Source organism: Ceratotherium simum, chromosome 1, assembly GCF_057802395.1.
Source record: "Ceratotherium simum simum isolate JZ-2026a chromosome 1, ASM5780239v1, whole genome shotgun sequence".
NCBI lineage: Eukaryota > Metazoa > Chordata > Mammalia > Perissodactyla > Rhinocerotidae > Ceratotherium > Ceratotherium simum.
Window position 1 is genome coordinate 85710185 of NC_141900.1, and position 25900 is coordinate 85736084.

General features: G+C 46.6%; 1 protein-coding gene across 1 annotated transcript in view; it reads left to right on the forward strand.

The window, feature by feature from the left end:
* The first annotated feature begins 977 nt into the window (after window positions 1–977).
* STRIP2 (striatin interacting protein 2) overlaps window positions 978–25900 on the forward strand; it is a 44143-nt gene continuing 19220 nt past the window's right edge. The window contains exons 1-16 of the mRNA XM_004418693.3: window positions 978–1124; window positions 7646–7715; window positions 11051–11125; window positions 12399–12533; window positions 14205–14325; window positions 15120–15188; window positions 15386–15492; window positions 16197–16324; window positions 17228–17431; window positions 18682–18917; window positions 19178–19243; window positions 19937–20000; window positions 20782–20853; window positions 23703–23777; window positions 24414–24511; window positions 24967–25093. Coding sequence (XP_004418750.1) covers window positions 978–1124; window positions 7646–7715; window positions 11051–11125; window positions 12399–12533; window positions 14205–14325; window positions 15120–15188; window positions 15386–15492; window positions 16197–16324; window positions 17228–17431; window positions 18682–18917; window positions 19178–19243; window positions 19937–20000; window positions 20782–20853; window positions 23703–23777; window positions 24414–24511; window positions 24967–25093 — 1794 coding nt within the window. The remainder of the gene's footprint in view (window positions 1125–7645; window positions 7716–11050; window positions 11126–12398; window positions 12534–14204; window positions 14326–15119; window positions 15189–15385; window positions 15493–16196; window positions 16325–17227; window positions 17432–18681; window positions 18918–19177; window positions 19244–19936; window positions 20001–20781; window positions 20854–23702; window positions 23778–24413; window positions 24512–24966; window positions 25094–25900) is intronic.

The window sequence follows — 25900 nt, forward strand, 5'->3', positions numbered from 1 at the left end:
TTATTCCCCCAATCCCACCCATTTGGTCCCACTCACTCCCCTCAGGCTGCTTGTTTGGGGCTTCTGTTACCAACCCAGACTGCCTAAATATTTACTGTAAGTTGCTTTTTAGATAAATTTCTGAACGGGCAGACCACACAGCCTCGTTTGCCCCAGTTAACGCTGAGCCGTTAGGAAGGATCTTAGAGGAAGGAAGGAATGGACTGGGGAGCGGGTGGAGGTGGGGACTTGCTCTCCATTCAACATTTACTCTAGCTCACAGCATGAGGAAGGTGCCCCCCTACAGCAGAGAAAGGCAGATGACCAGGAGCAGCCCTGAAGGGCACCAGCAGTCTCAGTGAAATGAAAACGCCCCACCCCACCCCTCTACCCAGTCTCCCAGCCGAGCCCTCACTCCAGGAGGGATGAATTCTCGTCAGAAATCTCAGCTTTCAGAGACGGCGAGTCCTTCGTTTCTTGCGGTGTCCCCGGCCCCCGGCAGTGCCATCCCTCCCCTGCGACTGAAGCGGCATTTGGGAGGTATGCAGGAGCAGGGATAGAGGTCTGTGGTAGTGGGAAAACGGAGACTGCAGCGGAGCAGGAGGCGGAGATAGAGCTCCCCGAAAAGGTCGCTATTTGGGAGGGGGTGAGTGCTGAGGGACACTGAGTGAGAAGCAAATCAATAATCCGCCTGAGCTCAAGACCCAGAATTCGAGAGGTGGAGCCGGTAGCCAACCCAGAAGACTACTGCTACCGGCAACGCCGCAGTACTTGGGGGGGAAAAAAGCAGAAAAAAAAATCCCTTGAATGAGCCCCCACCTCTTCCTAGTCCCGCTCCGAGAGGTCGAACAGCCAATCGCGCCGCGGGGCGGGGCTGCGGGGAGCGGTCGCAGCCAATAGCTGCGGAGGCGGCGGAGTCTGGCCGCCGGCGCGCGGCGAAGGGGTCGCCGCGGGCAGAGAGCGTAGAGCCGCTGAGGGGAGCCGCGGCTCCGGGCTGCATGGGGGACCTCGCGGCGCCCGGGGCCGGGAGCCCGCCCGCCAGTGGCAACGGCAACGGCAACGGCAACGGCAACGGCAACGGCAAAGGGAAGCCGGCGGCCCCTAAGGGTCGGGAAGCGTTCAGAAGTCAGCGGCGGGAGTCGGAGGTGAGGAGCCCGGAGAGCTTCAGTTGGCGCCGCGAGACGCCCGCGGGCGGGCAGCGGTGGCTGAGGTGGTTCGGCCCCGTCCCCCGCCCGGAGCCCCCGGCGCTCCTCGGGCCACCCCTCGGAACTGGCGCCTGCGGGGTCAGCCGCAGCCTGGACCCGGGGCTCTGCAGCCGCTGACCCCTCTCCGGCCGTCTCCTACCGCGGGTCGGGGCTTTCTAGCCCTCTGTCCTCCCCTCTAGGGGCGCGAATATGTAGCGCGAGATCGAGCGTACCAGATACTTTTCAGATATTTGTCTCCCTTAATCGTTGCAGCCCCTTGGAGTGGGGACTCGTATCACCGATTTCCGAGGAGGAAGCAGGCGCGGAGAGGTTAAGGGGCTGACCTGAGGGGTGGGAGGCCGGGGCTCCGCCGCAGTAAAGACGGCCCGGCGCGGGGGCAGCGCCCTCCCGCGCCGAGGAGTCCAGCGGAGCCGATCCAGATGTGCCGCGTGACTTCTGCCCTGCTCCTGTCCCTGTGTGTTGGCAGGTCCTTTAGGGAGCGCCTTCCGCGGACATCGGGACCCCCGCCTGTAAGGGTTCATGAGACAGGATTCAGGCGGGGGCCGTACAGGAGTGAGTGGATGGAACTGTTCCAGCATACAAACCCACGGATAGGAGTATGAATGTTTGGGTCGCTTCCTCTTCTTCTGAAGAGAAATCCTAACGAGGAAGACGAAAGGAGTGAATTATCGTCACTCCCCCACTCCCTCATCCAGCCACTTTCCATCAACTAGCCAAGAGTAGATGTGGATCTGAGTGGGAATCAGAATAGACCACAAAGTGTCAGGTGTGGAAGGGTCTGTAGGGATCATCTGGTTTTAGCCCTTTCTTTGATGGAAGTAAAAGAGACAGAAGTAACTTGTTCAAAATCATACATCTGGCGTAGTGGCCAGGAGTACAAAGCTTTGGGGTCACTCAGACCAGGTTTTGAATCCCAGCCCTACCGTTTACGCTCTCTGGGACTTTTGGCAAATTGCCAAACCTCTCTGTTCCCCGGTTTTTTCATCCGTAAAATGAGGTTAATGCTATCTACCTCAGAAGGTTGTGATAAGGTCAAAATGCGATAATTGAATGTAAAATGTTAAATTCAGTGCAGGCACAGTGCATGTAATTGGTCAATACATGGTAGCTCTTAGTATTGTATTATCATCATCATCAAGGGGCAGAGCTGGTACTAGAAGCCAGGTCTTAGGTGTCCCAGTCCACAGTTTACCATTTGAATAGTATGTCACAGTTTCCCAAGGGGTTTCATGTATGCTTTCCATTTTGGTACAAACGAGTAGGAATCCATCCCATTTTTTAAAAGAGAGAAGAGGAGGAGGTAAAAAGACTGGCCCAAAGTGACATCACTTTTCAGAGGCAGAGCTCAGCCCTCTTGTCATGCTAGATCAGGGTTCTATTCACCACATCATCTCCCTCCCTACCTCAGTATGAATCTGGCCTTTTAGGGCACCCTGTGCCTTCTTCCCCCATAGAGACATTGTTCTTGCTCAAATGGTTTTTTTTTTGGGGGGGGGATGACTCATTCATTAATTCAACAATTATCAAGTCCTTTCTATATGCCCAGCACTGTATTAGGTGCTAGGGATACAGCAGTGAACAAGGCAAGGTCTTTGCCCTGTGGAGCTAACATTCTAGTTAGGGTGGAGAGACAGGGTATATGCAAGTAAATAAAATAATTTCAGAATGAAATGTTCTTTGGGGGAATTAAAACTCCAGAAATAGGAGGCCTTTTCCTTACCTATCGTCTTCCTTCAGGAAAAGGCTGTGGTTGTACTTTACTTTTGCCAGTGAGTTCAGTATCCAGAGACTCATAGCTTTCCACCTGCGCTGCAGTTTACCTCCTGATTGTCTGCAGCTGCATTTCATGCTTGGAAATGAAGAACTGCAGTGATGCTCTCCATCTGGGCCCACGGCCTGCCAAAAGGCTGGCTGGAAAGATTAGCTTTCCACCACCTTACTGCAGCAGGAGAGCTGCGTTTACCTGTCAGCACATCCCCTATCACCACAACACCCAGGTGCCAGACTCAGATGACTGTGTGCTATTCCTTCCATCCCTCCCTTTTGCTTTCCTATGGAAGATAGTCCTCAGGGGTGATGGTTTTCTTTTCTCTCTGGGGCTTCTAAAGAATTACTGGAAGAGAATTACTGTTGGCACAAGTCAAAAGAGCCTCCTCGTACATCACTTGTTTATAGGGGCACTGTTGACCTACCCTCTCCCAATGGTTTAGTGTATGAACATCCTAGCCTAAAAAGGAAGCTAGAGGGCCGGCCCTGTGGCTTGGTGGTTAAGTGCGCGCGCTGCGATGCTGGTGGCCCGGGTTCGGATCCCGGGTGCGCATCGAGGCACCACTTCTCCGTTCATCCTGAGGCCGAGTCCCGCATACAGCAACTAGAAGGATGTGCAGCTACGACATACAACTATCCACTGGGGCTTTGGGGGGAAAAAATAAAATAAATAAAATCTTTAAAAAAAAAAAAAAAAAGAAAGCTAGAGAATAATTGTTTGCTTAATAAAAAGATTCTTTTTTTTAAATAATTTTATTTATTTATTTTTTTCCCCCAAAGCCCCAGTAGATAGCTGTATGTCATAGCTGCACATCCTTGTAGTTGCTGCATGTGGGACGCGGCCCCAGCATGGCCGGAGAAGCGGTGCGTCGGTGCGCGCCCGGGATCTGAACCCGGACCACCAGCAGCAGAGCACACCTAACCGCTAAGCCATGGGGCTGGCCCCAATAAAAAGATTCTTAACCTAACCAAAGGATTCACCTCAGGCCTCTTTCAGCCAGATCCCCTGGTTTAATTGGTTCTCAAAGTCCTTGACAAAGTTTTAACTGGTTTGTGGCAAAATGAGGAAAATTCAGGGCTTTGAAGTGAGTTTTTCATAAAATGTAGTTCAATACATTAAATTTAAAGGATGTATGCAATTTAAAACAGTTTTTTCAAACTGTGGAGGGTAACCTGTGAGTTGAGACCAACTTTTTTTTTAAGAAATGGAATAGAAAATATCAGTACATTGCATATAGTAATGGTAAATATTACTTTATTAAACTTTTGTTGCAGTTTTGTGTGTGTGTATGTTAGGACATGATGTAAAATTTATTTTTACTTTGATTTACAGTCAAAAAAGTTTGAGGGGCTGGCCAAGCGGCATAGTGGTTAAGTTTGTGTGCTTTGCTTCGGCTGCCTGAGGTTTGCAGGTTTGGATCCTGGGCACGGACCTACGCACCTCTCATCAAGCCATAGTGTGGTGGCATCCCACATACAAAATAGAGGAAGATGGGCACAGATGTCAGCTCAGGGCCAATCTTCCTCACCAAAAAAAAAAGTTTGAAAAACACTGCTTTTAATGACTCTTTTATTCTGATACTGTGTCCTTCCCATTTTGGGATATTAAACTGTTCTTTCTTTTTTGAAATATATATTTTTTAGCCAAATTTTTGTGTGTGTGTGAGAGGAAGATTGACCCTCAGCTAACATCTGTGCCAATCTTCCTCCATTTTGCATGTGGGACACTGCCACAGCATGGCTTTTGATGAGCCGTATGTAAGTCAGCACCCTGGATCCGAACCCATGAACCCCAGGCCACGGAAGCAGAGCACGTGAACTTGACCACTATACCACTGGGCTGGCCCCTGAAATATATATATTTTAAAAAGGTTTTTAAAATCTACTTACCAGAGTAAAACATCAACAACCTTATGTCATTCTCCCCCCACCTTTATTTTTTTTTACTGGTCTCTGTAATCCAGAAGTTTGGAAATCTTTGCTGTAGTGGATTCAAACATGATTTGCCTTGTTGGTAGTATAAATTGATAAAGTGGTTTTGGAAAACAACTTGTCACGAAGAGCTATACAAATATTCATAAGCTTTGATGCATTAATTCCCTTTTTTTTTTGGTGAGGAAGATTAGTCCTGAGCTAACATCCGTTGCCAATCCTCTTCTTTTTGCTGAAGAAGATTGGCCCTAGGCTAACATCTGTGCCCATCTTCCTCTACTTTATATGTGGGATGCCTGCCGTAGCATGGCTTGACAAGCGGTGCATAAGTCTGTGCCTAAGATCCGAACCTGCGAACCCCGAGCCAAGCTGCCAAAGCAGAACACGCACACTTAACCACTGTGCCACCAGGTTGGCCCACATTACTTCCCTTTACAAGAATCTTTCCTTAGGAGAGATCCTAAATATGAAACAATTTATAAATGTGTTACAGCTTCATGCATTTGGTAAAGAAAAATTAAAAACAACTTAAATGTTCAACAATAGAGAACTGGTTAAGTAAACCAATAGGTATTTGTCCACTTAGCTGTATAAAGTGATATCATAGTGATATAAGAAAAATGCCTTTATAATATAATATTAAAATTGTAAGTAAAGTTCTTTTTTTTTTTTTTTTGAGGAAAATCGGCCCTGAGCTAACATCTGCCAATCCTCTCTTTTTGCTGAGGAAGACTGGCCCTGGGCTAACATCCATACCCATCTTCCTCTACTTTATATGGGACACTGCCACAGCATGGCTTGACAAGTGGTGCGTCGGTGCGCGCCCATGATCAGAACCAGCGAACCCAGGGCCGCCGCAGCAGAGCGCGCATGCTTAACCGCTTGTGCCACTGGGCTGGCCCCAAGTAAAGTAAAATTCTGAGTAACTACCTACATAGTGCTCCCAAGCGCTGGGTGGTGTGCTAATTGCTTTTCCTACATTAACTCATTTAGTCCTTACAATGACCCTATGAATTATCCTTATTTTACAGATTAGAAAACTGAGCATGTCAGCAGTTCCCTGACACCAATTCAGTTCAGTTCTGACACTACCTGTAGTTAGCGCAGACCCCACAAGTTAAGAGTTCAGTCCCACAAGACTTCCCCCACTTCAGACACCAGCTACAAGTGGGGTCCTCGGGCTACCCATACTTCCGCCTTGCCAACTACAAATTCAGGGGTTACCATGATCCCCACCTCAGGTTCCATAATTCGCTAGAACAACTCACGGAACTCAGAAAAGTGCTGTACTTCTGATTATAATTTCATTATATAGGATACAACTTAGGAACAGCCAAATGAAGAGAGGCATAAGACAAGATATGGGGTTGGGGTGGTACAGAGCTTCCATGCCCTCTTCCGGGTATTACCCTTCTAGTACGTTGGTGTGCCCAAACCTCGTTGTTTCAGAGTTCTTATATGGAGTTTCATTACTTAGGCATGGTTGATTGAACCATTGGCCACATGATGGAACTCAATCTCCAGCCTCCTCCCTTCCTTGAAGGTGGGGCCAGCCCCTCCTTTGAAACTCTGTAAGGGCTCACACTGAGTCACCTCATTAGCATAAACTCAAGTATAGTTGATAGGGGTTCCTTATGAATAATAGATAGTCCTGTCACTTAGGAAATTCCAAAGGTTTTAGGAGCTCTGTAGCAGGAAGGGGAGGTGGGGGATAGGCAGTGGGGGCAAATACCAAATATATTTTTTCTACCATCCTGAGGCACACAGAGGTTAAGTAACTTGCTCAAGATCACATAATAATATGTGACAGAGGATGTGACAGAGCTGAGATTCAAATTTTTAAAAATTCATGTATATTAATATATACTGGTAGAAAATACCCCAAAATACTTAAAGAGATTAGCAGATGGGGATATATTAAAAGTATTTTTTAGGGGCCAGCCTGGTGGTGCAAGTGGTTAAGTGTGTGCACTCCGCTGCGGCAGCCCGGAGTTCGCCGGTTCAGGTCCTGGGCGCGCACTGATGCACCGCTTGTCAAGCCATGCTGTGGCGGTGTCCCATGTAAAGTAGAGGAAGATGGGCACGGATGTTAGCTCAGGGCCAATCTTCCTCCGCAAAAAGAGGAGGATTGGCATCAGATGTTAGCTCAGTGCTGATCTTCCTCACACACACACAAAAAAGTATTTTTTAAATGGGGTTATAAATTTATACATACAATATCATAGGAAATCTACCCTTTAATACAACCTGGAGTAGAAATGCTACCTTATTTGACAATCCTAAAGTTGTGGAACATCAGAGCTGAAGGACCTCTTTTTATAGATGAGGAACTATGATCCACAGAATGAGATTTGCCCAAAATCATACAGTGTGGGTTAATGACAGAGCTGAAGTTAGAATTCAGTTCACCTCTTTTGTTTTTGTCCATCTTATTTTTCCAGAGATTAACTAGATGCTCTTCTGGTCTGTGTTTATGTAGATCAGATATGGGCATAGATTGTAGCTTTTATATCTGTTCATGATCCTGGCCCTTTGCCCAGAGTTTCTGATTCTATATAGGAATCTTCAGTCCCTGCCCTGCACTGAGCCTCAAATTTTGGCTTGGAGGAGGGTGCTTCTTGGGTGAAAGCCCCAGATGGGACTCTCCTAGCTGCCTCCCTGATCTAACCTTGGCCTCCAAGAGAGGAAGAAGATGAAATAAGGGTATAATCTTTTTTTGTCAACCCTTTTCCTGAGTTACCACAAAGATTTCTCCGTTACAGGGCTCTGTGGACTGCCCCACTCTGGAATTTGAGTATGGAGATGCAGATGGGCATGCAGCAGAGTTATCAGGTATGAGCTAGATGGGTCTGTGGAGAGTGGAAGGATGGCCAAGAGGAGAAGGAAGGCCTCTCCCTTGGCAGCTTGTCTGTTCTCAACAAGTGGCTAGAGAATAAAGACTGTCCTCCACATTCCTTCTTCTTTTCATTCTCCAGTGGTAAATATCTCTTTGTTTGCTTTCACATTTCTTTCTGTGAATTCTCCCTCAGCTATGATATTCTCCATTCTTTCGTTCTATCACTGTTTTCTGCTCACCCTTCTTTATTCTTTTTTGGTGCAGTCTCAGATCTGTTTTCTCTTCACCTTCTCCCCATTTCTCCTCTTTCTCTTTCCATTCTTCACCCATATCTTTGCATGCCCCCTTCTTTCTGCTATCCTCTCCCTCTCTATCCCGTTCCATCTCTCTCTCCTTTTTTCTTCGACCTCCATCTTGCCCCCTTCCCCTAACAACCTGCCCCTTATTAAAGTCTCAGCAATGTCTGAAGAAAAATTATAGACAACTCACCACCTGAGCAAGGCTGTACATGTCAGCTATATCCATCATAGTGGAGCTCTGCTTGGATGTTTCTGAGCTGGAGTTAAGTGATCCCATTCTTCTTTCAGTGCTGGGCTGTTTCTCTCTGGCTGGATTTTTAGCTTAGGCTAAACGTGATCTCACATTAAGGGCTTCCATGTTACACGTGCTATGAATGCCAGTTATTAATAAACAAGCTTTGGGTGGAGATGGTGTGAAAGTTAAATATTCTGTCACGTGGAAGTGACACTTTGAGACATGCTTTTTCAGAGAAAAGAGACAAACGTTTTTAAAGAAGTTCTTGTGAATAAGCACAGGGAGTAAATTTTGTGATGAGTGACAGAAATAGAGAGCTAAGTTTAATAACCGACAAAGGATTAGAATCCAGAATATGAATATATAGAGAGAGAAAGAGAGAAAAAAAAGAGAGATGGACAACCCAATAAAGAAGTGATCAAAGAATATGAATAGGAATTCATAGAATAGAAAACCATATGGTCAATAAATATATGAAAAGATGTTCAACTACATTAGTAAATGAGGAAAAGCAAATTAAAATATGAAATATTATTTCACATTCATCAGATTGCAAAACTGAAAAGCCTGGGGTTGATGAAGGTGCAGAGAAATGAGTACTTTTATACACTGCTTGGCATGAGGGAGCAGAGTATAAAATTGGAAAGCAGTTTGGTCATGTCTAGTGAAGTCGAAGATGCACACATTATGACCCAGCAATTCTAGATGTACACTTTAAAGAAGTGCTTGAGCACAAGAAAACATGTACAAAGATGTTTACTGCAGCCATTGTGAAAAATTGAAGCAGCTTAATAAGAGAATGGATAAACTGTAGTGTATCAATATGGTAGGGTACTGTATAGTAGGCTACTGTGGAGCCATTAAAATAATTGATCTATATCAATATGCTTCAATATCAATAAATATTAAAAACAATGTTCATAGGGGAGAAAAGCAGTGACAAAATAATTCATACATGTATCAAAAAACTGCTTAAACACACGAGTCTAAAAGTCGTTTCTAGGAAGTCTAGTTACATACTTGATTGAGAACAGTGTCAGTTAAATGAATGGATTTTTGTGTGTGTGTGTGTGTGTGTGTGAGAGGAAGGTCAACCCTGAGCTAACATCAAATGCCAATCCTCCTCTTTTTGCCAAGGAAGATTGGCCCTGGGCTAACATCCATGCCCATCTTCCTCCACTTTATATGGGACGCCACCACAGCATGGCTTGACAAGCGGTACATCGGTGGGCGCCCGGGATCCGAACTTGTGAACCCTCAGGCTGCCGAAGCGGAATGCGCGCACTTAACCGCTGCGCCACTGGGCCAGCCCTGGATTTTTTTTTGTGGATATGTTGATCACACTTTTTCATGTAGAAAACTATTTAAAAACATATAATAAAAAATGTTTCTAAGAAAAAATAATTTATATAATATGATACTGCTTGGATAAAAACTTTTGAAACAGAATATCATATGTTTACAGGCACATACATATGTAGTAAAAATATAAAAATAGGCATGTGAAGCATACACACCAATTTCATTGTAGTGGTTACCTCTAGAGAAGGGAATAAGATAGACTGGGAAGGAAGAGGGGACTTTAGATGTCTGAAGCAAATATGAGAAGTGTTAACATTTGTTTAATCTGGGTAGAAGATACACAGGTATCTTATATGTATTCTATATTTATCTGTATATAAAAGTTCATGATCTAAAATTTAAAAATAAAATAAAAACAAAAACAAAGTTCACTACCTAAGAGCCTTGCTCCCTTTTCTGACTGGATTTGTACTCTTAAAAAATGTGCATCCATGCTACCCACTAATGAATGAAGAATTTAAGATTCAGAGATGGGATTTGCTTCTGGTCATTCCAGGATTCTGAAACTCGAGACTCAAAAGCCCTGGCTCCCAGACAAGGTGTTTCTCAACCATTAGACAGTTGGCTGTAACATAAGTGAGTTTCTCTTGCTTTGTGAATTATTTGTGACCTAGTTAAATTTCCAGCAAGGGTCTCAGTTAGGGAACAGAGTTTTGAGGAAATCTGTTCTATCACCTATTGACTTCAGTTCTTCATCCTCTGTAAGATGAGGGTACTGGTATGATGTTCTGGAGTGTGTGTGTGTGTGTGTGTGTGAAAGGGTATTTTTATTTCTCATAAGCTCTCTGCATTTTGTATTGAGAGGCTACTGTCAGTGAAGTTAGATTATTGTGGGCTACCGGCAGCCCTTTGGCAACCATAGCTGCTTCTACATGGTTTGATGCTGCTTCTGCCTGGGTGGCCATGGGCAGGAACCTAAACTTCTATACCCTTCGAGGAAACTCAGCAGGGAGAGAATGAACTAGCTCCAAAGAGCCGTCTAACACATACTCCAGCCCTCACCCTGACTCCTTGAATAGCACAAGAATCTTGCCTCTAAATTTCAGGAGTTGTGTTGCCTTCCTCTTCTCTAGAGATAGGATAGTCCCAGTCTGGGTTGACAAGCAGAAGGGGTTGCAACCCTAAGAAACAGGAATGATCATGTTAAACCCTCTCTGCTCCAACTGTCCTCCTGGGCCTCACCAAATGTCGAAGTCTGCCTTCTCTGCTATAGCAGCCAGCTGGCAGGAGAAGGACAGGTTTGATGGTTTAATCACCCAGGGACACAAGTGGCTATTTTTAACTGCTCCGAAAGGGAGGAAGCTGGCTCTGAGTTGACTTGGACACAGGAATGTGTTGGAAGCTTTAGCACTTTCATGCCACCCTCTCCCCCCCACGCCCCTTCCGTAAGGGTCTGCTGAATGTTTATGACTCTGTCCTATCTTTCCTGCAACAGAATTGTATAGCTACACTGAAAACCTGGAATTCACCACTAACAGGAGGTGCTTTGAAGAAGATTTCAAGACTCAAGGTGATCCCAGATCCTTATACATAGAGACATACTTTTTCGCTCCATGATATCCCAACCTGATCTAGAAAAAGCCTAAAACAAAGTATGATCCTTCTTCATCCTCTCCATAACCGTATAACTTCTCTATCCCTTCTTGCATGTGGGACACAGAGTTTCCTATACCTCAAGTGGAGAGGCCATGGAGTGGAAGCAAGAGAAGCCTGAGCTGGGTCCCTTTCCCTGATGTAAAGGGCCAAGAGAGCAAAGGGATAGGGAGGTGGGGTTGGGCAAGTGCCCTACTGCCTGGTAGAACCCTGTGTCTAGCCTAGTCCTTGACCTTAATGTTCAACCCCTGCCTCCAACTCTGCCTTACTCCCAATAGCATCTAATAATAATTTCATGTGCCCACACTGTGATCCTCTCAGACCTCTGTTTCCTTATTTGGTGAGTGGTAATTCAAGTTTCAACTCAACAAATGCGTGGTGAGTACGTGCTTTGTGCCAGAGATGCAGGAGGTAGGGATGAAGGTGAATTTGCAGTATCCTCAAAGAGATTAAAGTCTGGTAGCAGAGGGGCCGGCCCCGTGGCTTAGCGGTTGGGTGCGCGCGCTCCGCTGCTGGCGGCCTGGGTTCGGATCCCGGGCGCGCACCGACGCACTGCTTCTCCGGCCATGCTGGGGCTGCGTCCCACGTGCAGCGGCTGGAGGGATGTGCAACTATGACGTACGGCAATCTACTGGGGCTTTGGAGGGAAAAAAATAAATAAATAAAATCTTTAAAAAAAAAAAAAAAAAAAAGTCTGGTAGCAGAGGGGAGCTGTGTGCATCACTAAACTAGCTGAGGCCAAGAGGAAAATGTAATAAGCATAATAAGAGAAGTAAAAAGTATCTTGGGGAGACAGCTTCTGGCTGGAGCATTAGTGGGAAAGAGGTAATTTTCTATTGGAAAATTGAAGGATGAATTTTCATTCGATTAATGATGTAATGATGAATAGGAATTGGATATGTAGGGAGACAAGGAACTCCTTGAGGAAAGGCAGAGAGATTGGACAGTATAGGCTGTGTATGGAAGATGGAGGGGATGTGGAGGAAGATGAGGCTGCAGAGTGGGTTTGGGCCAAAATATTTTGGATCCTTTACTTTTTCTATCCCTTATTCTTTCTCAGCTAAATAAGGAAAGCTTTTGAAGAGAAGAATTTGTTGGGGGCTGAGATCAGAGGTGGATATGCTATCAGGAGCCTTTCCAGGAAGGGGAGACAGCAGCTGATACTGGATCTATATGGCCTCTGTCCCCAGTGCAGGGCAAGGAGTGGCTGGAGTTGGAGGAAGATGCCCAGAAGACCTATGTGATGGGACTCCTGGACCGGCTGGAGGTGGTCAGTAGGGATCGGCGACTGAAGGTGGCCCGGGCTGTTCTCTACTTGGCCCAAGGTGAGTGACCACCTTTGCCAACTTGGGAGGGGTGGAAACTAGCGAGAGAAATGGTGTTATCAAGACTAGGATGAGGCTGGGCCAGCCCCATGGCTTAGCAGTTAAGTGCGCGTGCTTTGCTACTGGCGGCCCGGGTTCGGATCCCAGGGGCGCACCGACGCACCGCTTCTCTGGCCATGCTGAGGCTGCGTCCCACATACAGCAACTAGAAGGATGTACAACTATCTACTGGGGCTTTGGGGGGAAGGAAAAAAAAAAAAGGAGGAGGATTGGCAATAGATGTTAGCTCAGAGCTGGTCTTCCTCAGCAAAAAAGAGGAGGGTTAGCATAGATGTTAGCTCAGGGCTGATCTTCCTCACAAAAAAAAAAAAAAAAAAAGACTAGGATGGGGCAAGCCATGCTGGGAAAGCAAGGTCCCTGCCTCTCAAGGACAGATCTTCTCATAGGCCAGGAGTAACCTAGTGCTTATGAGGAAGATAAGGAGATGGTGGTGGGTACTGTTCTGGATCCCTTGGAATCAGTCTTTATCTTACCAGGCATGCCAGGATTTCTTATAGGGTTCCTTTTTCCTTAACCTGGGCTGTAATCATATGTGGAGACTAGCAAGAGGGTCAATGCGCCAGAGCTGACGATATACCACCAGCTGAGCTTGAAGGCTTCTTTCATCAGCTGTGGCCTCGACCTGACACTGAGGGGAGGCAGGGGGGTGCCACAGGTTCACACATGGACCCTCTGCATTGTTTCCTGTTGGTATTCAGAAGGTTCAAGCCAACAGAGTAGCAGGAGTGGATGCTGTGAATAATTTGGAGATGATCAGAACTCAATGAGATTAATTGAGGAAAGCTTCCCAGAAGAGACCTATTAACCAGGTGTTGGAAAGAGAAATAAGATATCCCAGCTAGAATAGTAAAAATAAGCCCCGAGACCATAAGTAAGAGGACTGTTGGCAGAACCAACTAGTCAGGAGCTAAAAAACTGTAAAAGAAAATCATAAAGGGAGAGGAAAGAGTGGACATTGGGTGAAGGGAAGACTATAGCAAACAAGTCAGTGCCCAACCATGTCTCTTGGTACTGGCACTCTGACCAACTTCCAACTACCTGTACCTTCATCTTTTTGCCTAAGGGCTTTCTCTGCAGCCCACATAGGGCAGCCAGGAAGTGCTAGGGAATTAATGTGCTCCCCTAGTCAAGCAGCACTCATCAATGACAACAGGAATTAGTGGATGAGTAGCCCAACTACCACACCCGTCTTGGGTGGGATGATTCTGAGTTGTGTGTTTTATACTGTTTCCCAGAGCTTCCCACCAACCTGGGATTGAACTCTTGGCTGCCTTCTCTTCCCTGTCTCACTTCCCCACATCTTTACTGATGGTTCCTGAGATCAATTCCCAAATAAACTACTTGCCCTTGAATCCTTATCTCCTAGATCTGCTTCTCAGGGAACTCAAACTTAAGACAAGCCAGCGATGAGCACGTTGGACCTAACCCTGGAGACTGCCTCTCATCTCCCCTACCTCATTCCAGGAAGTTCTGGGAGGCCCTTGCCCTACCTTTGTCAGCTTAATTATTGGGCAGAGTGTTGGAAGATAATCTTAAGATCCTGGGGTAGGGTGGAAGGAACCAGGATATTCCCCTACCCCTCAACCCTTATGGCACTGTCTGGTCCTTTAGGCACTTTTGGGGAATGTGATTCAGAGGTCGATGTGCTACACTGGTCCAGGTACAACTGCTTCCTGCTCTATCAGATGGGGACCTTCTCGGCCTTCCTGGAGCTACTCCACATGGAAATCGAGTGAGAAGCCTTAGGGGAGGGCTGGCCTAGACAGCCCCTTCCTTGAAGGGTACCTCATGTCCTGTGCTGGTTCCCTCACTAGAGACCTCTGTGGGAGCTGGGTCTATTCACACCTCAGGCCAAAGCTCACTGACAGTTCCCCTCCATCTAGCCATGCTCTTTGATATTCTGTCCTCCTGCCTGAGGTTGAGCTCAGCAGCAGCTTCTGTCCCACTTGCAGCTTCAATCCTGGGCTTCAGGGGCCTATGCTGGGTGGGTTCCCTTTTTATCCAAACACCTCAGCTCAGCCTAACTCTGGAATCTATGAGGGAAACTGTTCTGCCTGAGAACATGACCCAAGAGGGACAGGACCAATTCCTGTCACTGTGCCCAATTCTTTCCGTCATGGGTTGTAGCTCTAGAGGTGGCCTTATCTGCTGCTACCACTATAGTGACCCCTCATTTTGTCTCATGTCTATCACCCAGGAGTTTTAGATAGGGTGAATTCTGTTTATTATTCATCAAGTATTGCTTAACATCTCTTTTGTGTCTAGCACAGTGTTAGGCACAGTGGGGATTACAAGAGGAGTTTACATCACAGAGTTATATCACTCTGCCCTTGCCTGTCTTCACCACAGATAAGGGTTTGCTGAGGTGACAGAGGAATTCTATGGGCTCCTTTACCTTGGACCAATTTCTCTATAGCTACCTAGCCAGGGAATGGCAGGTACTCGTATTTGTGTGTGTGATAAGTGGAAACACAGGGAGTAAAGAGGCCTTATGGGTTCCCATTCTTTCCCTCCTCCCTGTGGCAGCAACAGCCAGGCCTGTAGCAGTGCTCTTCGGAAACCAGCCATCTCCATTGCTGATAGCACAGAGCTCCGGTGAGTGGGGTTGGCCATGGGATTGGAACAGGGGATGGTTAGCAGTGGGTTACCCTTTGCCCAAATCATGATGCACCCAGACCACTAGAAGTTGCTAATTCCACTAGGGTGGGCTCCCACAGAGACCATCCCTGAGGTCTCTGACTACAGCCTGGGAGCTGCCTTAGGAACTTCTTGTGACCCTTCTATAACCCCAGGGTGCTGCTGAGTGTCATGTACCTCATGGTGGAAAATATCCGCCTGGAGCGGGAGACAGACTCCTGCGGGTGGAGGACAGCCCGGGAGACCTTCCGCAGTGAATTGAGTAAGAAGGGGCATCTAAGAAAGGGTGGGGATTGGGGTGCTGATGGTGGAGAGGAAGTATGGCATCTGCCTAGGAGAGACAGACAGACTTTCTCTTTTTTTTTTTAGAATTAATATATTTTCTTTTAGGACAGAGTTACTATATGGCAGGCATGAGGGCCTGGCTTGATTGCCCCTGTATCTATGGACTAGGACCAGTCATATGTCTTCTCTATCCCTTTGTTTCCTTGGTTTAAATGGGGATAGCCATCCCTTTCTCATTCCATCACAAATTCCACATGAAAAAATGAGTTGAATCACCTTGAAAATATAAGTTGATGTTGTCATCAGACAGGGATAAGATATGAAGGCCTATGCGATTTTTAAAATATATTCGTTGATGTGGGAAACTGAGTTGTGATCCACAAAATGCATTGAGTCCTTCGGTAATAAAGTATCTTTGTTACATCTTTATTACTGTTATTTGTAGTTTGGCATCCACCCCCAAGCTTTGGGAGCTAAGCCATTTTACCTCCATGGCCTCCCTTCCTACCCTTGAGAGGCTTCCCTCTGGGGGCTCTCTAAGCCTCCTTCTAAGGACCAAGTACTCAAATTCTTCGGGGGAGGTGAGTGCCTTTCTCAGTGTGTCCAGAATCAGGGTTACAGGGGCAGGGTTTCAGCTACCTCATCCTCACTTTCTCACTTGCCTCTCTCCACACCCCCCAGGCTTTTCCGTGCATAATGAGGAGCCTTTTGCCCTTCTGCTTTTCTCCATGGTTACCAAGTTCTGCAGTGGCCTGGCTCCCCACTTTCCCATAAAAAAGGTCTTGCTTCTGCTCTGGAAGGTAGTCATGGTGAGTGGTTGATTCTCCCTGCTCCCATCTCATCAGATCAGAAGTGCCCTCTGCCACCTCAGTTTCTTCTAGTCTGATTTCAGGAGGCTGGAGCTAAGCGGAAGCATAGGGCAGCTATTAGCCAATGGAGGGACAACAAGGCTATTCTAGAGAAATCAGATGTTCTGTGTCAGAGCAGATTACCTGTTTCTGTTGGACTGGCGGGGGATGCCACTCTGTGAGTTGGGGTGTCATTGCCCCTTACCCTGATAGAGCTGACATTTCACAGAAGGGAGTACTGGCTGAGAGTCTGGCCTTTGCTGATACCACTGAACGTTGGGCAACTCTCCGTGCCTCAACTTCTTTAGCTATAAAATGTGGGGATTAGTGCCTGCCCTCCATCCGGATAAACAGAGGATTTGCTTTAAAAAAACTAAGTCCTTGTAAGTGTTTGGTTGCAGTTGTTACTAATTATTCAATCTGATCCTTCATCTCTGGCTCCCACCCCACAGGACTGGCTGAACAACATACCCTCCAGGGCAGACCTCATAGGGGAACTACCTCTTGACTACAGAGGAAATTGAGTGATTCTGGGGGTTTATAGCATCTGGATGTACTCCTTAAAAAGGGGACACGGTTTCCTGCTTTTTCAGTGGAGGCCCCCAAAAGTCCCTTTCCTGATTTCTGGTGACGTTTCCAGTCCTGAGTCAGTAAATAATGCTTTATCCAGACCCCTGAGCTCCTCAGACTGAGGATAGTAAACACATTTACCCCTTCCTGTTTTATTACTTCTTAATTAAGAAGGGGGTCCCAGGGGACTGGAGGTGGTGGCTCTTCCTCTCTATCCGTGTTTCCCGGACCTTGCTCTCTCTGACTTCCCTCCCTTCCTCTCTCTTTTCTGCCCTTTTTCCATTTAACCTTTAGTTTACACTCGGTGGATTTGAGCATCTGCAGGCTCTCAAAGTACAGAAGCGAGCAGAATTGGGCCTGCCTCCACTGGCTGAGGACAGTATCCAGGTGGTGAAGAGCATGCGTGCCGCCTCTCCACCCTCTTACACTCTTGACCTGGGGGAGTCACAGCTGGCACCACCACCCTCTAAGCTGCGAGGCCGCCGCGGTTCTCGAAGGGTATGGACTAAATCAGACAGTGGTATTGTGACACTGACTGGCCAGAAATCAGGATTCTAAGCTACTCTGGATATGGTAGGAAAGGGCAGTAAAATGACCCAGCTCGTCCTACCCTTGGTTGGCCCTGTGACCAAACTGAAACCTTGGAGTCTACACTATGGCCTCTGTCCCCCAGCCCTGACAGGCTGCTGGGCTATCGTGATGTTACATTGTGATATCACATCATAGATCTATATCTTGCTACAGGGTCACTGGCTTAGTGCCTGGAGTTCCCTAGCATCCTGAACAACAGTTAGGGTATAATCCTGGCGATAGGGACCCAGAGCACCTGAACAGGGCTCCCAGCAAATCCATGTGCCTTCAGTGAGGCACTTGATCATTTCTTGGCAGCAAGAAGTTTTACTCTGAGCCAGCCATGCTTTTGTCTGGCCCTGGAACCAGAGGTGGTTGGTTAGGGTTCTAGGTATAGTCTGCATCCCTGAAAAGGTCAGAATGACAAGTTGCACTGAGACCTGACCGTGCTGCCACAAACTCACCAGCCTGATCTACCTGAGTTCCCCAACTATAGGTGACAGGACCAAATAGTCACACTCAGTAATCTAGTCTACATAATCCGCAATGTGATTTTTTTAACCTTTATTTTTTGTTTTATAAAGTAATGCTTACTCATTATAGAAAATTTGGAAACAAATATAAAAATGTGAAGAAGGGAGAAAAAAAATCACCCAAAAGCTTAACAACTAAAGGCAGTCACTGTTAACTTTTTGGCTTATTTCTGTCCAGTCTTTTTTTTTTCTGCAACAAGATTTAAAATTCCAAACTTGCTTCCCTCTGCCTAGCAGCAAGCTTCTGTCCTCCTCTTCCTCAGTCAGCCAGCTGGTGTATTCTCATAGAAGGCACACTAATTGAATGTTCACCTAAGCAGAGCATAATTAGGAAGGAAAGTGCTGGCAAAAAAAAAAGGCATCAGTGCTTTCTAAAAGTTAAGTAACTATGACTTTGGGATTATCTGTGATCTGTTCCCTGATCATTGGCATGGTTGCCTGAGAGCTGCTTTTCCTGGAATTGGGCCTGGTGGGGACACTAGGGTTGAGGTGGGGAAGGGAATATTCTCACAAGAGCTAGGTTGTTACTCCATGTTTCTTGAAGTCTAGCAGCCTGTGGGTAGAGGGTGGCCTCAGACAGGGAAGCTCAGGGTGAGATCTCTGTACACCTTCTCTCCGCACCTCCCACTCTGCCCCTCCCCCCAGCAACTCCTCACTAAGCAGGACAGCCTGGACATCTACAACGAAAGAGATCTCTTTAAGACTGAGGAACCAGCCACAGAGGAAGAAGAGGAGTCTGCTGGCGATGGAGAACGAACTTTGGATGGAGAGTTAGACCTACTGGAGCAGGACCCTTTGGTGCCACCTCCACCCTCACAGGCCCTACTCTCTGCTGAACAGGTGGCCTTTCCCAAGGGCCTGCCCTGGGCCCCAAAGGTCAGGTAGGTTTGATAACACCAGGGGCCTGAGCTTTGAGGTTACAATCACTGAAGGCCCAGGGTGGAGTGGTTTATGTATTCAAGTCTTAACAAGCTGGGCTAGAAGTCAGAATAGCTGGGTTTGAAGTTCCCTCTGTTGGCTGCTGTCTTCCCCCACTGCTTCTAATCCTCCAATCGGAGGGGTAGGAGCCCAGAAAGGTTCTCTGTCTGAAGGTTTTCTTTTCTTTCCTTTTCTGGGATTTGTCTCTCCACCGTCCTCTCAGACAGAAGGACATTGAACACTTCTTGGAGATGAGCAGGAACAAGTTCATCGGATTCACTCTGGGGCAGTAAGTGACTGAATGGTCAGAACTGGCTATAAAGTGGTTTTTAGGAGGCCAGAGGAGCAGGTCGCTTGGAATCAGAAATGTTGCCTGTAGTCATGATACAACCTAGAGCCACTAGGCCATGGGCAACTCCCAGGGACCACTACTGCCATGGAATTTTTCCTTCCAGTTTCCTTTTGTGTTCTTAGTCAGGTGTAGGACCTTGAGCAATAAGTCATTTCCTTCTTGGGCTTCAATTTTCTCATGAGAGTTTTGGATTAGATGGTCCCTAGGGGCCCGTCCTGCTCTAATAGGCCAGAATTCTGTGAAGAAGCAACACGGTCAGAACAGATCCAGTCTTCCTCCATTTTCCCAGCCTCATGAATCCTTCCCACTGGCCTCTATAAAACCTGAGAAGGCATTGTTACTGATATTTTACTGTCAAAAGTGTCGTTGGGCTACATGCCCTTTTAAGTAGAAACCTACCACTCCCAAAGTGAGTCCCCAAATGACTATACAGAAATTCTAATTTTCAGGAACACTTCTGTACCATTGTTCTTTTTGTGTCCTGAAGCAATAATGGAGGACCGAGAAGCTTGCAGAAAAAGATCCAGGATACCAGATGTTGAAAGTGGCATGGTCCATGTAACTCCAGGGGGTATCAGTAGTTCTCTATACTTTTGATGCTTATGATCTGGTGTGTTTTATGTTTCACAGGGACACAGATACCTTGGTTGGATTACCCAGGCCAATCCACGAGAGTGTGAAGACCCTAAAGCAGGTGACCAGGGTGGGCTCTCAATCTTCAGGGATAGGGAACCATCAAGGCAAGTTAGATTACCGGGGTCCTGGGTATTGGCTAGGGCTCTTTTACAGACACATTCTGAATTTATTATTCTATATTTCCCCTGAAGGCATTTTGGCCAAAGAGGAAAAAATCAGATCTCTCCCTACTTCCCCAGTTTCCTACATTCAGATAGATGAAAATGTCTTACTTTTTTCCTCGCATTCCTTTTGCCTCCTCCCACTCTTTCCTCTCTCTTCCCACTCCTCACTTCCTTTCCTCTCACTTCCCTCTACCTATAGCGCCACGAACTTCCAAAGGCCCAAGATTGAGTAGCAGTCTGCTCTACATCCAAAGTGTTTGTGAACACAAAGAATAAGAGTAGTCATCTCTTGCACAGATCTTGAACTCTCCCCAACCCTGTCATCATCACTCCATGCACACATAGCACACACATGCAGCAAAACTCTCAAGGCAGTGGTCCAGAGGCAAGGGCCTGATCTTGGCTTCCTCTTGCACTTTGGTTGAAGGTAAATGCTTAGGTATTTGCTGCTCTTCAACAAATATGGAATAAACAGAAACACTGTACATGAAGCACTTTGCTCGGTATTAATGATGCAAAAGTGAATAAGACTCCTGCTTTTAAAGAGTTCATGGTCTTTTTGGGGCGACAGACCCATAAACAGGACATTTCCGTGTCATTGGGGAAGTTAATCAAGAGGCTGGTACACATGTGATTGAGGCCCTCAGCCCCTTGTTGATATCTTATCTTTACCAGCACAAGTACATCTCCATCGCAGATGTTCAGATCAAGAATGAGGAGGAGCTGGAGAAGTGCCCCATGTCTTTGGTGAGCCAGGGGGGTCCTACACAGGAGGGCAGGAGGAAATCTGTCTTCAGTGCTGTCACAGAGCATGTGTGCATGCTTTTGGGCTCTAACTGTGTGCCAGGCAAGGCAAGGTCCCTACTTTCATGATACATTAAAGTTAGAGAAAAAAGATGATAAATGAATAATTAAGGAAACAAGAAGACCATTAGATAATGGGAGATACAATGAAGAAAATTTAAACGGGATGAGTTAGCAGCATCTATCATGTAGTAGACTACTTTAGATTGAGCAGTCAGGATAGGTAGACCTCTGAGAAGATGAGAATTAAGCTAAGATGTGAGGTACAAGAAGGAGCTGGCCATAGGAACATCAGGGGAAAGAGCATTCCAAGCAGAGGGAACAGCCTTAACAAGGTGAGAGCAGGCTCAGAGTGTTAGAGGTAGTGAACGAAGGCCTGTGGCTGGAGCACAGGGGCGAGAGGTGGGGTTGTATGAGATGGAGTCAGGGAGGTGGCCTGGAGCCACTTTATGCAGGACCTGTAAGCAAAGATAGGAAGCTTGAAGTTGTTTCACAGTACAAAGGGAAGCGTTGGAGATTTTAAACAGGAGAGTGACCATGATCTGATTTATCTTTTAAGAACCATTGGCTGCTGTGTAAAGACTAGACCAGGAAAGAATAGAAGCAGGGAAATCAGTTAGAAAACTCTTAAAATAATCAAGGTGAGAGATGATGGTGATGTGGACTGGGGTAGTAATTGTGGAGATAGTGAAAAGTGGATGAATTTGGGTTATATTTTGGAGCTGTAGCTGACAAGACTTGCCGTTCAATTGGAGGTGGATAGAGAGGCAAAGAGAGGAATTAAGAATAAGTACTGTTTGCCAAGATGGGGAGTTCTGTTTTACCAAGAGTTCTGTTTTGGTCATACTCAGTTTTAGATGTCTATTAGACATCCATGTGGAGCAGCCAAGCAATGAGATATATAGGTCTAGAGTTCTAGAGAGAAGACTAGCCTAGAGAAATAAATTTGGGAGCTGTTGACTTATGGACAGTGTTAAAAGCCATAGAACTGGCTGAGATAACCCAGGGAGAGAGTAGAAATAGAAAAGAGGATGGAACCCAGGACAAAGCCCTGGGGCACACCAATATGTTCAGGGTAGGATGAGTTAGGAAAGGAGCCAGAAAAGAAGAGTAAGAAAAACACTCAGTGAGATGGGAGGAAATCCAGGATATTGTGATATGTAAAAGCTAAGAAAAATTCTTTCAAGAAGGGGATGATCAGCTGTGTCAAATGCTGCTGATAAATGGAGCATGGTAAGACTCGAGGTGCCCATTGGATTTGGCAACATGAAGATAACTGGTGACTTTGATAAGAGCAACCTCAAGTGAAGTGGTGGGGCTAGAAGCCTAGTTGCAATGTGTTGAAAAAGGAAGGTAAAGAAAGGAGGTAGACAGTCAACATAGACAACAGAAGTTTTGTTGCGAAGAGGAGGATAGAAATGGGATGGTAGCTGAAGGAGGATGTGGGGTCAAGGGAAAGTGTGTGGGGTCAAGGGAAAGTGTTTTATAGCTAGGAGGCACTAGAGCATGTTTATGTCCTAAAAGAGATGATTAAGGGGAGAGTAGATAATTACAGAACTGGTGCATTCGACAAAGCAAAAGGATGTGAGAGCCTAAGCACAAATGGAGGGTTGGCCTTTGATAAGAGCACAGGCTGTTCATCCTTCACGTCAAGAAAGAAGGTGGAGACTCTCTGGTAGAATTGGTATTGAGAAGATGAGGGTGTGTCTGTCTGATTGCTTCTGTTTTTTCTAAAAAGTATGAGGCAGGGTCAGCAACTGTTGAGGGGCTGTGGGGCAAGGGGTTTGGTTTGAGGAGAGAGGAGAAGGTGTGAAATAGGCCTTTTGGAGAGCAGGAAGGCAAACGTGCAAGATTGCCAGGGTTTATTGAACACCCATTTAAGACTTGTGTCCAAGTCTTGTGTCTTTAAGCAGCAGCTGAGTTGTGAGGGATGGAAGGGGCCTTGTTACTCCTTCTTGCCTCAGGGTCTCATGGCAATGACCATTGCCCCGTAACAGAGGAACCTTGGGGGAGGAAAGACTGCATTGGCCAAGGATGACTGTGGCCTGAGTAGCCTCTTGAGCAGCGGAGGCCCGTGTCTCCCCACTCTGATAAAAGGCATAGATGGAGTCATCAAAAGGGCAAAGAGAGTTGTGCATGAGGGGGCTGGTCAGAAAGGAGGAAGGGTTGTTGTAGGGGCTCATAGAGAAGAAAAGAAAATAGTTTCCATCTAAAAGCTTACCTCCTAATACTCCTGTCTGTCTCCCCAGCCACAGGTTATTCAGCTCCCTTATTAACCCTTTCTGTTGAGTTACCTACCTCTCCTTCCTGGCTTCAGAGCATTCCAGAGTTCTCGGATGGCCTCAGATTGACACCATGGGAAGTGCCTCTATGTGAGGTGTCTGTTCCAGTGTCCCAGGCGTACTTGCAGCCTGAGTTAAGACCATGTGTGTTCAGCAAAGCAGTGGTCTGAGCCATCTTAGGTGGGAGTTCTGACTCCTGATTCAGCATGTGACATGCCAAGAAGATTTCTAGATTGATTCCAGATAATAGGAAAACCAAAATCATAGATTGTCAGGGAAGAGCCCTCAGAGGTAATCCAGACCAGCCCACTGATCCTATAGAACATGAAAGTAGGACCCAGAGAGGGAAAATAACTCACCCAAGGTCATACAATGAGTCAGCACAGCTAGGATAGGAACCTACATCTGACTCCCAGCTCAGTCTTTTCATGCCACCCTTCATAACCAAGAAAACGTAGCCTCTGGTCAACTGGAAAATGGTCTGGACAAACTGTGTGTTTCCTGCCATAGGGGGAAGAGGTGGTACCAGAGACGCCATGTGAAATCCTCTACCAGGGCATGCTGTATAGCCTCCCCCAGTACATGGTAAGGAGATAGCTGGGCCAGAGCTGCCCTTCTCTGCTGCAAGGAACAGACTGCTGAGAGCCATTTCAAGCTGAGCTGTCCATCATTTGAGCTTGTTTCCTGAGCCTTAGCCTCTCAGGCAAGGCATTCTCTAACACATTAGAATTCTGAGCTTTCCTCAGGGCTTCTCTGGGAGGAAGGAGGACTTGGCTGTATTCTCAAGTCCTTCTTTGGGAAGGGTGGAGAATAAGGTGGGATCCCTGCAGGATGCATTGGGGATCTCCTTCTAAGTAAGTACCCTAGTTGCTCTGAGGTCTGCCATGTCCTAGATAGCCTCAGGCTGAGAGGGGTGAGGATGCTGATGATTCGGGTTAGAGGAAGGAAAAGGGTGGGGGAAGTGAGATCTTGCTTATACCTCCCACCTTATTTCTAGACATTGCCTCTCTCACTTTGCTCCTTCCATCCTCCTCTTTGGAAAGAGCATTCTTGAGGCAGAACAGCCTATAAGCTCCTCTGGCTTCTTAGCCTCACAGGTCATTGAGGGAAGAGCTTAGAGGAAGGCTTTAAAACACTTCTCATAGAGCTGTTGAGGTGTGGAAGAATAGCCTTGTTGAATGGGGTGGACAGGGATGGATTTCCTCATTTTCTACTTCCCAGATTGCTCTGCTTAAGATTCTGCTGGCTGCAGCCCCCACCTCCAAGGCTAAGACAGACTCTATCAATATCCTGGCAGATGTCCTGCCTGAGGAGATGCCGTGAGTGCTTCAGCTGGGGCAGCTGCTGAATACTAGCTGTCTTGTCTGCAGGGTCTCTCTAGTCCTCACCCCACCTTGTTAACAATTACAGGGATTGTCTCCAAAGAGATGTCCCATCCCCCACCAGTAGCCCCTTTCCACTGCAGTACTCTCTGCTGTGCTCTTTTTAGCTCAGAAATGAGGGTCTGGAGGGCAACGTCAGTACTAGTGATGGGCTGCATGGGTATGTGGGTGGACGTTGCCGAGGGCTGAGCTTGCCAAAGGAGAGAGAGAAGCAAAGAGATCAGAGGAGCTTCTCTGCAGTCAGGCTCGTAAGTGGGAACTCTGGAGGTGTCCCTAATACATAAGTTCAAGTTTCCCAAGTTCTGGCTCTCTTGTATATACTGTATCTGACCCAAATACCTGGGTCCTTGTAAGCCTCTCTCAAGCACTGACTCCTCCTCTCCCCGTTGTAGCATCACTGTTCTTCAGAGCATGAAGTTGGGTATCGATGTGAACAGGCACAAGGAGATCATTGTGAAGAGTATCTCTGCCCTGCTCCTGCTACTCCTCAAACATTTCAAACTGAACCATATCTACCAGGTGAGCAGCTAGGAGCACTTCTCCACAGGTCTCAGGTGTTCTCCAGGCCCTGTCTCCCAAAGGAAGGATGCAAGGGTCTTTGTAGTTCAGCTGAGCATCTTGCAGCCCCTTCCTTGCCTCACTCAGGGAATCCAGATACCTGTTGCTCAAGTTTGGGGTGAGGTATGGAGTGGGATGCGAGGAACTGTCATGGAAAGGTGCAGATGTCTGTGTCCTTTGAACATTATTCAAGGGTTGTGGGTAGGAATCCCTAGCTTCTTGGGTATACACCTAGCCAGATTTGAAGCAATGGAAGACAGGATTCAAGCATTCCACAAGAAACAGGAGAAAGAAAGTATGTTGAGCATACTTTTCTGTATGTGAGGCACTTTTCTAACATTTGAGATATAATTCTGAATAAGGCACAGTTCTGGCTCTTAAGGGGTTTGAAGTCTTGTAAAGGATGTGGATATATAAATAGCCAATTATGGAGTGATAAGTTCTGTGATACAGGTAAACATTGGCTGCTATGGAAACACCTAATCCAACCTGAGGTGGAGAAGAGGTGACTTGTAACCTGAGTCCTAAAGAACCAGATGTTAGCTAGGATATGCGAGTTATCAGGGAAGAAGGACAGAAGCATTTCAAGCAGAAAAGCTAATTTGTGAAAGTCCAGAGAGGAGAGAGCAAAGTATCTTTGGAAAGTGATTAAATGTTGCTGGAGTTCTGCCTGGGGTTGGGGGAGATGGGGAGGTCTAGTGATACATGAAGCTGGAGAGGATGGCAGGGAGCAAATCATAATATGTATAATAGCACACAGTTAGTGGG